The sequence below is a fragment of the Theropithecus gelada genome, chromosome 8 (assembly GCF_003255815.1).
Source record: "Theropithecus gelada isolate Dixy chromosome 8, Tgel_1.0, whole genome shotgun sequence".
Lineage (NCBI taxonomy): Eukaryota > Metazoa > Chordata > Mammalia > Primates > Cercopithecidae > Theropithecus > Theropithecus gelada.
In genome coordinates this window covers 40,245,498-40,256,755 of record NC_037676.1, presented here as the reverse complement: position 1 = coordinate 40,256,755, position 11,258 = coordinate 40,245,498, and the positions used below count along the sequence as shown (strand labels likewise).

The 11,258-nt window shown below is 51.4% G+C and overlaps 1 protein-coding gene across 1 annotated transcript in view; it reads left to right on the top strand.

Moving 5' to 3' along the window:
• Positions 1-282: 282 nt before the first annotated feature.
• The window catches only part of SFRP1 (secreted frizzled related protein 1), a 47,181-nt gene continuing 36,205 nt past the window's right edge, over positions 283-11,258 (top strand). Inside the window, exons 1-3 of the mRNA XM_025394034.1 lie at positions 283-469; positions 651-1,228; positions 6,251-6,328. Coding sequence (XP_025249819.1) covers positions 685-1,228; positions 6,251-6,328 — 622 coding nt within the window. The 5' untranslated portion in view covers positions 283-469; positions 651-684. The remainder of the gene's footprint in view (positions 470-650; positions 1,229-6,250; positions 6,329-11,258) is intronic.

Below are 11,258 nucleotides of genomic sequence, written 5' to 3'. Positions count from 1 at the left end.
AAAAAAAAAAAAAAAAAAAAAGCCTTCATAATGTCATGGGTTTGCAAGTATGATCCAGGCTCCTCGCTTCTCTGCAAGCCAGTGCGAGTTAATTACAGGGTCTACCCTGGTCTCTCTCCACCCCACGCCGCGATCCATTCCCCCTCTTTTTTTCCCCTTGTCTCTTTCCTCCTCCCCCTTTCATTTATGTATTTTTGGTTTTGTTTTTTAAGGGATGTTGAGCTGTGGCTGGTTCTAGTAAACCGAACCCGCTCGCGAGGGAGGCGATTGGCTCCCGCGCCGGTGACGGACGTGGTAACGAGTGCGGCTCGCCCCGCCGGGAGCTGATTGGCTGCGCGGGGCGGCTCCGAGGGCTCGGCCGTAGGAGCCCCGCGCACTCCAGCCCTGCAGCCTCGCGAGTCGGTGCTGCGTGCCCGCCGCCCCGCGCCTTCCTGCTTGCTGTACCTCCTGGAGCCGGGGCGCACCCAGCCTCAGGGCCGCCTCCCCGCCCGCGCCGCCTCCGACCGCAGGCCAAGGGCCGCCACCGGCTGGGGGAACCGGGCAGCAGCTTGCGGCCGCACAGCCGGACAGCGCTGGGGACGGCGCCTTTTGTCCCAGGAGGTCCCTGGAAGTTTGCGGCGGGACGCGCGCGGGGAGGCGGCGGAGGCAGCCCCGACGTCGCGGGGGACCGGGAGCAGAGCCGGCATGGGCAGCGGGCGCAGCGCGGGGGGCTGCCGGGGGGCAGCCCTGGGAGTGCTGCTGGCGCTGGGCGCCGCGCTCCTGGCAGTGGGCTTGGCCAGCGAGTACGACTACGTGAGCTTCCAGTCGGACATCGGCCCGTACCAGAGCGGGCGCTTCTACACCAAGCCGCCGCAGTGCGTGGACATCCCCGCGGATCTGCGGCTGTGCCACAACGTAGGCTACAAGAAGATGGTGCTGCCCAACCTGCTGGAGCACGAGACCATGGCGGAGGTGAAGCAGCAGGCCAGCAGCTGGGTGCCCCTGCTCAACAAGAACTGCCACGCCGGCACCCAGGTCTTCCTCTGCTCGCTGTTCGCGCCCGTCTGCCTGGATCGGCCCATCTACCCGTGCCGCTGGCTCTGCGAGGCCGTGCGCGACTCGTGCGAGCCGGTCATGCAGTTCTTCGGCTTCTACTGGCCCGAGATGCTCAAGTGTGACAAGTTCCCCGAGGGGGACGTCTGTATCGCCATGACGCCGCCCAATGCCACCGAAGCCTCCAAGCCCCAAGGTAAGGCTGCCCCCTCCCACGTGCGCGAGCCGCCCCCGCCTCCCCCCCACTCCCCCGGCGGGGGCTGCAGGAGAACCAGCGCCACCCTACGCCTGCCCGCCGCTGGGTCCAGGCGCTGGGGACTGACGGCCCGAGGTTGCTCGCATGCTGTGCACGTGATTCCTAAGCGCGTCTGGTCTGTCCCAGGTATCGCTCAGCGCCCCTCGCGACCCAGGTGCACGGCAAGGCTGGCCCAGGAGCGGTGGATCTGTGCCTCGGCCTCGCAGGGACTCGCTGTGGTCTCCGGAGCCACTCTTCCTGGGATCCAGCTTCGCCTTTTCCATACCTGAAGCAAAGCTTTGCGCTTTAAGTAACAGGGAAGCTTCCCTCTCCTCGGGGAGAACTCCGAGACCCTATCGAAGTTTTTAACCTCCTAGACGGGAGGAAAAAACCAAAACGCAAAATGTAGAAAGTTCAGAAAGGCCGAGAGAATGTTTGACGCAGCTTTTGTTTATTTTCATAGGTTCGACAAAGATTTAAAAAATAAAACCAAGCCCTTTCCTTCCCTGGTCATTCAGTCAAGTAGCTTCGGGATTGCTGCAGAACTGGCTGAGAAAGTTTAGGAATCATGGAGGCTTCTGTTTCTCCACCCCTTCCAGGTACCAGCTCTGCCCTCGCAGGGCTGGGGGTGGAAAGTATTTTCTCCCTCCCTCTCGCGTACCCCCTGCTTCTCTCATTTACACAAATCCTCAGCTCATTAGAAAGATAAAAATGTAATTAGCTCATTGTTCATCTCCTCCCGGGGAGAGCAGCCCTGCAAATTGGAGACTTTCCTAATAGCCGGAGGGACCGGCCCGAGGTTCCTCTCAGAACCCCCTTATTCTTGAGGGGGAAGAAAAAAATTCTGGGAAGTCAAAATGAAATAAATATAAATATAAAATATGCACGTCACAGGCCTGACTTCGATAGCAGTAAATTGAACCCAGAATTCGTTGGAAGCGAAGTTTAGGCTCTGAGGTGTGGAGAGGGTCAGGGATGGGGGAGCTGTACCCCAGCTGCGCTTAGCAACACACAGGCTTCCTGAGGGCTTTTTGAGGAGGGCCTTTAGGGTGGGGAGAACGGTTGCCTACACTTAGCTCACCTAAAGTGTCTTTAACCTTGTTATTGATGCTAAAAGAGGGGCGTACAGTCACCTGGCTCCTCAGAGTGAGGATTTGGGCAGGTTGGGAAAAGGGACACCCCAAATTTTGGATGCTTTTGCTTATTCTAAGGAGGGAAGAGATGGGTCCACAGTGACTGACGTTAAATGGCTGGGTGGAAACGCACTGATTGTCCGCAGTGGCCAGATCTGGGCACCGCTGCTCTCAGGGTCAACTCGTGGTGGGAATGGAGTGTGGGTAGCGGATACATCTGCACTTTGCGAGCGAGAACTGAGCAGTTACCTGGAGCAAACAAAGCGCCTTGTGTTCTGTTGGCGTGCACCCATCCCCTGCCTGCGGGAATTTCCTTCTCCCCTTCCTCAGCCAGTGGGGATTAGCCCGGCCCTGCCCTGAGAGGCCGTGCCCAGCCCTGAGCTGGAGTCCATTCCCAATGGCCACCGATGGTCTCTTTCTGGGACTGGCTGCAGACATGAGTGGACACCTTAGGGGGATCGGCTGCGGAAAAGGTGCTGCAGTCCACAGGGAACATGGGGGGATTGGACGGGTTGCCTGCAGAAGAGAGGAAAGAATCCTCACCCCAGCCCCCAAAAGGCTGTGATGGGGTGGGGAAACCCCATAATCGCTGTCTTCCGGACACCTTTTGCCCCTTGGCTGCAGTTCCAGCAGTCGGCGCCCTTCTCAGCCTGGCTTGGTACCGTCCTCACTCTCCTCCCAGCAGCGCTCAGGTAGTCACCCTCTCAAGACAGGTCTTTGAGGAACAAAGAGAAAAGCGGGGAGAGGGCCGGTCGGGAGTGGGGCTTGGAACTGGTTTTCCCCTCAGTGGTTTTGGTGGGGGGCTCTGCCCTGAGAGGGCACACCATCCTCCCCAGGACTGCAATCCCTGGTGTAAGGGAGCCCCACGTGATTTCCTCCGAGGTCCTTGTGGAGGGAAGGGTGGGGCGTGTGTGTGTGTGTGTGTGTGTGTGTGTAGGTGTGTAGAGGGCAGGTCAAGACAAACCTGACTGCTGATCCTCATAACCTTATGGCTTGTGGCTGTGGAGTAATAACTGGTACTTTCCAATGAGAATAAGTACGCATGCACTACTCTTTTATTCGTTTATTCTTTATGCTTTTATTCTTTAAAATTAAAATGCATTTTCAAAGCAGTGTTGTATCTTTGCATACTAGTTTCTTTTCACACACTTGGGCATATTCAGTTTTGGGGTATTGGCCAGCTCTCCGTGGTCATGTGTTACTAAGGAGAAACCTGATAATGAGAAATGACTTGACATTTTTCCCCCCACAAAGGCTGATACCCAAGCCATAGCAGCTTCTGTTATGGAAGAGGCAATTGTTCTTTTTCTAGGGAAGTTATTTCTAAATTTGGCACTTCCACTAGAACTGTGAACTCCCAGGCTGATGCATTGTTGTTTCCCTCTCTGCCTGGTTTTACTGGTTGAAGTTGTATGAGCCAGCGCACTGGGTTTGATTTTGTTGTTGTTTGGGCATGTCGTGCATTTAATCAGCCTGGCAGAGGCCACAAAGCCCTCAGTTCCCCCAGAAAGCCTTCCTTAGGGCTCCTTTTTGGACCCCCAGGAACTGGCCAGGGAAGATTGTGGGGGTTGTATGTGAGAGAGGGAAAGAGAAAAGAGAGAGAGAGAGAGAGTGAGAGAGAGCGTGCGCACTTGTGTGTGTGGATTGATATATTACAAAAATCTCTTAATCCTGATTCAGTTGTTGGGCTGTCTCCTCCACACCCCCTTAAATATTAATAAACACAAAACTTTTTTGTTGTTGTTGTTGTTGTTCATTTGCTTTAAACATTATTTGAAATACACCTGAAAACAGCTGTTTAGTTCCACCTTTCAGAAGGATGACTGGGTGGATTTCTCCTGCAGACGCAGCCTGTACGGCCCTAAGACGTACCAATGAGGTGCAGATTAATACCGCATCACACATTTCTCTTTCTCTCTCTGGATCAGGCTGCTCCAGAGTCAGCTGTTAGAAAAGCTGAGATAGGGGAAAGCCGTGATAAAAACACACAGAGCCCACCCCAATGAGCTCCTGCCATTCTGAGAGGCACTGAAGTCAAAACATATTTGATGGGACTGAGGAAAATGTCCCTGAGAAGTGCAGAGCCATCCTTGGCTGGTTGGGTCAGGTGAACTTCAAGCGTCCAGAGGAGATGCAATGAGTGTGTGGAGTGGGCAAGATGTGCCCTTTATATTCGGATCACTGTGACTTTGCTATTTGGTCAAGATTGTATTCACAGAACCTTGCAATGTGTGTTTGTGTAAATCCCACTTTTCTTTTTTCAAAATAACCTAAACAAGGAAAACCCAAAAGCACAGTTCACTCTCCTTGTGCAAGCAACCTGGTCTTTTCCATGTTGTCACACTTCCTCTTCCCCAAGCGGAAGCAAAAACCATAATGCAAAATTCTTGTCTCCTTTGTGAGAATGACCACCTCTAGAACCCAATCTCAAGTTCTGGGTGCAAAGCAGATTTCCAGCATCTGGGCTAAGGACAGTCATGCCATCGTCTGCTTGGAGCGTGGTTCTTAACCGCACTGAGAATCTGGAAGGTGTTTGCTCCTGGGTGCAGAATAAAGGTGGGAGAAGAATATGTCAATAAAAACTAAGGATAAGGTCTCTGCTGGGCCCTGCAGGGACCCTGCTTGGAAATGGGGAGTGGTCTATGGGCATCTGTGTCCTGAGGGCAGCCTTGAGCTGGGGGTGCTCTGCAGGTCCACTCTTCTCTTCCACTTGTGGAGCCTTTGCCTATTTCAATGTCTGAGCCATAGCGGGAGCTGATGGGGAGGGAGATGCTGCCACAGAAGCCACGGTGGAGGAGGATGAAGAACAGTGGGCTCCAAGCACACCAAGCCCCACCTGCTCTCCCTGAGTGCAGTGTCAGGTGTGACTTTCCTGTGCTCTTCAGCTCCAGCCTGGCTTGGCCTCCTGTGCTGTGCCTGGGGTTGGGGTGCCCCTAGAATGTGCTCATGATATTTCCTAGACAGTCAGTAAGCTCCAGGCTGCTTGATAGGTGAGGATGATGACAATGATGATAAGCCACTTCAGCTCTTGGAGGAAAGCACTGTCTGGCTCTCCCTCTGTCCTGGGAAGCAGGGGTCCTTTACCTCTTCCGACTTCAGAAGTATATTGGCTCAGATATCTCCTCCCAGGCAGTGGAGCTGCCTCCCAGCGTTATGCACATCTGCCCCCACACACCTCCTCTTCAAAGCACTTCACAGTTGCCCAGGAAAGAGCCTCTGAAGGGCCCCTTCCTATCCAGCCCTGTCCTCCCATTTGGCAGCGCCTGCTAGTGCCCCACCCCGCCCGCCTGCCCTGGCCTCCTGCTGCGGTGGCCCTTTTGGAGAGGAAGTGTTCAGGGGCTGAGGGCTGGAGTTTGTGAGTCTGGCTGAGTTTCTTTCTCTCTTGACTCCCGGAGATCTGGTCAGAGGGATCAGCAGGCTAGCTGGGAGTGTGGAAATGGGAAGGGGGCAGGAATCGGAGGGAGGTATTGAAAGGAGAAGGGAGAGGATGGGAAACAAACGCCAGGAAGAGATCTCTATGAGTTCGTAAGCCAGCTTTTCCCGGCACTCACAGCGTCCCACAAGTCATCATTCACATGACCTGCCCCCACCCAGCCTCAGGTCATGCTGGCTTAAATAACTGTGTCACATTTAGCAGCTCTGGGCCAAAATGTTTCAAGAAACCTGCGCCTGCTCTGATTGTAGACCCTGGGCTCAAGCCTTCTTCTTTTCAATTCTCAGGTCCCCTTCATAAGTTCCAGAAGACCTTTAGTCACTTTCAGCCTGGACCCAGGGCCGATCTCTTCCCCAGGGGCTGCTCCCTTCCTGCTCTGTAACTTACAGCTCCGTTTCTCCCTACTTCCTTTCCCAGGCACAACGGTGTGTCCTCCCTGTGACAACGAGTTGAAATCCGAAGCCATCATTGAACATCTCTGCGCCAGCGAGTTTGGTAAGAAAGCGTTTCTAGCTGCCTCTGGAAGGTTTGGAACCTCCTGGTCTGTGTCCCTGCCGGATGGAGGCCCTGCTGGTGTATCTCCTTGCAGCTTTCTACATTCTCTACCTCATTCCTCTCCAAATAGCTGCTTTTCTCAGGCAGATGGGAGACTAGACAGGGTCCAGACCCAGCCAGTTTTTATGAAGGCCATACTTTGCCCTCCTTTGTGGGGGATCGCTGGACAGATTTTTGGGGATCTTCTCTAGGCATGCAGGGAGGCTGAATTGGGGACAGGTCGAGAGGAGCAGGGAAGGACAGCAGCTCCTTCTCGGAAGCTGCAGGAGGTACAAGTTGCCACCTGTTCCTGCATCTGGTTGGGCCCAGCTTTTTCCGGACTGGCTCTTTTTTTTTTTTTTTTTAAACATCTACCCCTAGGTGTCAGCATGACTCTGTCCAGGATTTAAACGGCTGCCCTCCGGGTGCCTTCCCAGGGAGGGGAGATTTCAATGCTTAGGGGATTCACAGGAGGGTCCTTATCAGGTTGTGCAAGGCAAAGAAAATGGACATTCCCACAGTAGTGTGGTTTTTCTCTCTTCTTCCTGTCACTCTCCATCAAAAGAGAATTCTGAACCAGCACTCTCAGCTCCAGGAGGAGGAGGAGCTGGTGGGGATCAGGGGGAGGTGGGGGAGCTGCCAGGGGTCTTGGGGCCTTTCAGGGATGGTCTGTTATAGTCTGACCTACAGACGACCCGAATTCACCACACCCCGAGAGTCTCTCCTCTGAGCCAAGTAAATGTAAACGGCATCCCTTTGGAAGGCCAGCTCCCTCTCTCTCGCGTCTATCTGACATGGATGCAGAAAAGTGGCTCTGGCCAAGCCACACTTTCAGAAGGATCAGTGTGATGCTGAACAATGTGTTTCTCATAATTCCTGCCTTGTGTCCCTGAGATCGGCTTTCTTGCAGAATTCTTATCTGGAAAAGTGTAAAGATAGGTGATGGGAGTTCATTCGGAGGCATCCCAGGCCATGTTTTCATTAATCAAACCTGATAAAGTACATGTTCCTGCAAAGAGCCCTGTCAAAGTAAGCTGCACACACGTGGGAGGACACACGAAAGTCGGAGGGAATCATGCCTCATGACGGTCATTCTCAGGGTATTGCAATTGTGGATGAAGATGGAAGCTGGATGTAGATGGCCACCAGAGCTGAACTGGAGACCGTGTGTCTTATTTCCATACATGGGGAAGATTGATGTGTTCTCTATAATGCAGCAGTGTGAGTTACTTGTCTGTTTCTGCATTACCTCAAATTTGTCAGTGAGGATTCCCTGTATACCGAGTGCTTTTTGAGTTCTATAGATACGGATCGAGGGTGAAACTCTTCCTCTAAGTAAATGTAACACATGAGTATTATTTTTTTAAAAAGACAGAAATTGGCGGATTCAGACCCTTTGCCACATAGGCTGAAGAGGCAAGCCTTGGGAAAGAATTTGAATCTGGCAAGGTTGACCTTAAGGTGTAGGGCAGGAGTCTAGAGGGCACTCAGGTAACTCACCTGGAACGGACATCTTCTTCCCATGGCAGCAGACACCTGTCAAATCAGCCAGCATCCTGTACACGGAAGAGGATGGAGGATCTCATGTTGATAACCAATCAGGGTTTGTGGAATCTGAGTGATTAGCTGTTTGGGATTGGGTTCCTTTAGCCCTGACAATATTTTCTTCTTGGGTTCACAGAACTTTTGGGTTCCTTCTAGACCTAGATCTTATCCAGTCCTCTTAATTGATAAAGAAGGAATTTGACTTTCCCAACTGGAGTCCTTTTACACTCTGCCACCTGGCCTTGTCACTTAAGAGTCGATGCACAGCCTCTGAGCTTCGCCACGGAGGCGCTGACCTCCTTAGTGTGCGTATGGTGTATAGCAGGCTTTTTTGAGCTGGTTGCAGGAGAAACCTTTTTGGTTTTTTGTCTGTAATGTTCTCATAAAACAATATATAGGAATTTTTTTTTCTTTCTCTCTCTGCAGGGGCTGAGCTTAGCTCTGCCCTTCTTAGCACCTCAGAGAATGCACCCTTGTCGAGAAACGTGTTTCCTAGCTCAGCTCACTTCAAGTAAGTGAGGCAGTCAGCCACACTGATGGGATTCAGTTAGGAAACAAAGAAATTGAACAATGCAAGCTGACACACAGCAGAGAAGAAAGAGAATGCTTGACTCCCTCCTCCAGGGATCAAACTTTGCATTAAGTGGCCCTGACATCCTCAGTGGGAAGACATCAGGGTGCTGGAAGGCTCTCTGTGAGCTCTGGGAATAAGGGGGTACATTTCCCTGGGTAAGCAGCACCCTCATCCACCTGCCACTGCATCTCTGGTCCCTGGCAGCCTCTGTGGAGCTGGGCATATCTGACCCCTGACCTTCTCCCCATGCAATGCGCTTTAACCCCTTGGCAGATCTGCTTAGTCACTCGTGTCTCCAGCCCTGTGCCCCCTCAGTTCAGGGCACATTTTTGCCCCAACAGGAAAAAAACATGAGCAGAAAAGCCTGGGTGCTGATGCTCAGAAGTGCAGCTGATCAACCTGGATCAAGCACCAGATGTGGGAGCCAAGACTTAGACTGGGCAAAGTCACCACATTGAACATGGCGACCGGCCTGTCTGCTGGCTTCCGTCAGCTCGCAGGGCTCTGTTTTTTGTTCTCTCTCTGATTTTCCTGCTCTGTGACAACAGGGTGCCACCCTTGCCTCTTAAATAGCCCAATATAGTATTTGCGAGCCGCCACACTAATCATCTTGCTGTTAACAGCTCAGCACCCACAGCCGTCTTCCCTTTGGGTTGGCTTATTCCAGGGATATGAGGATCTGATTTATTTATAATTGCGGTGAGGTTAATTCCTGCCTCTGGCCACTTTCTCTGGCTTCTTCTGCAGTATCTGTAAACACCCGTAAGCTTTTGTGGGGGCAATCTGCATGGTGATATACTTCTGCTAGGAGAGTTCAGAGCTTCCACTTGTACTGCTTTCTTCAGTGTTTTGAGCTTGAGAGTTCAGGTGGCAATTTCTTCAGCCCAGTATTTTCTCCTTATGGAAAAGGATTTCTTTGCCCCTAGAAACTTTCCTTGCCATCTGGAAGGATTCTTTTTTCCATATATATATTTCCTCCTAAAGAGAAAAGCTGTACTATGCAACATTAAGGTTAGTCAAATAGGAAGGAAAAGAACATCAGCTTTCACAGTTAGCATTAGCGAGTATTTCCTAGTAGAAATGTTTTCAGAGTTTCCCGCACCTCCGTACCTCCGCTAATCTGTTCTCACTCTGCCTCCAACTTCTTTCAAGGTGTCTTGGCTGTGCTGCTGTTTGGGGGACAGCGTTTTAGTCTGACGGGAAGTTTGAGCTCTTGCAGAGAGTAGGCTCAGCCTTTCCAAAGTAAACCTTGGGTTTCCTCCCAAAGACGAAGCAAGCTGGCTGCTAGCACAGTCACTGCAGCACCTGCAGGCTGCCCGAGAGCAGCCTCTGTATCTGATGCCATGTTTTACCTGGTGGGAGAAGGTATTGTGAGACACACTATTCAATTTGCACTACTGACAGAAAAAACAGAAAAACAAAAAAAATACTTCTTGCAGAAATGCGCAGAAAACCTGTGTCTTGGAATGAACAAAGTAAGGCCCATTTGCACTCAAATAGTCCCCGGCAGTGTCTTATGCATGGTAGACGTAAAATGAAAGTTTGTCAGCTGAGTGTATGAATGATAGGGGATACTGCATGTGGATGTTGGAATTTTTTTTTTTTTTTTTTTTTTTTGAGACTGAGTCTTGCTCTACCCTGGCTGGAGTGCAGTGGCGTGATCTCAGCTCACTGCAATCTCTGCCCCCCCAGGCTCAAGCAATTCTCCTGCCTCAGTCTCCCAAGTAGCTGGGACTACAGGCGCCCGCCACCACACCTGGCTAATTTTTGTATTTTTAGTAGAGATGGGGTTTCACCATGTTGGCCAGGCTGGTCTTGAACTCTTGACCCCAAGTGATCCCCCCACCTTGGCCTCCCAAAATGCTGGGATTACAGGCATGATGGACTTTTTTTGTTTTTTTTGTTTTTTAAAGGAGAAGGCTCTTTTCAAGGTGGGTATCGGCAACTTGTGTATTAAGTTCAGGGAAAACTACATGCCCTGTTTTGGGTGACTGAGCATATAAGCATCCAGAATCTCATTTGGTCAAATGAAATCAGATATGGAAGGAATTGTTACCCTGGGGGTGGAATTCGTAGGTGGAAAACAACTGAGTTTTATTGTTACTGAAGATACATATCCTATCCACAGATCTGTACGAAATGGAGCAGTTAGGATGTTTTAGGTACGTAAAAACCTGAGATTGGTCGATTGCTCAGTGCACTAGAGGTGTGACTCCCAGCTGAGAGCCTGTGTCTCTTTCTGAGCAGACTTCTTGTGCATGGGAGGTGGGGGGTGGGGGTGGGCGGGCAGTGAAGAGATGGAGGCTGCGCCAGTGTTTGTCTTTCTGCATCTGGCTTATTTTACTATGCATCATGTCCTCATCTTTGGATACGACTACAAACTCTCGTAAGAAGGGGAGTGGAGAGAAGGATTTGCCCTCAAGTTCACCTTTATTTTCTGAAGCTTTTCTGGAGGTGGGTAAAGAAGAAGGGACAAGGGACGAGTGGGACGAGGGGGCTGTTCACAGCTCATGCGAACTGCCCGTTTCTTTGGGTGCTGTGTTGCTCACCTGTACCACTTAAATATTTTTTAATGGATATAAAAGAGTTGCACATATTTATGGAGTATGTTTGATATTTTGATAAAAGCATCCAATGTGTAATGATCAAACCTGGGTAACTGGGGCTGGGCATGCTGTCTCACATCTGTAATCTCAGTGCTTTGGGAGGGTGAGGCAGAAGGACTGCTTGAGGTCAGGAGTTCCAGACTAGCCTCAACACCACAGGAAACAT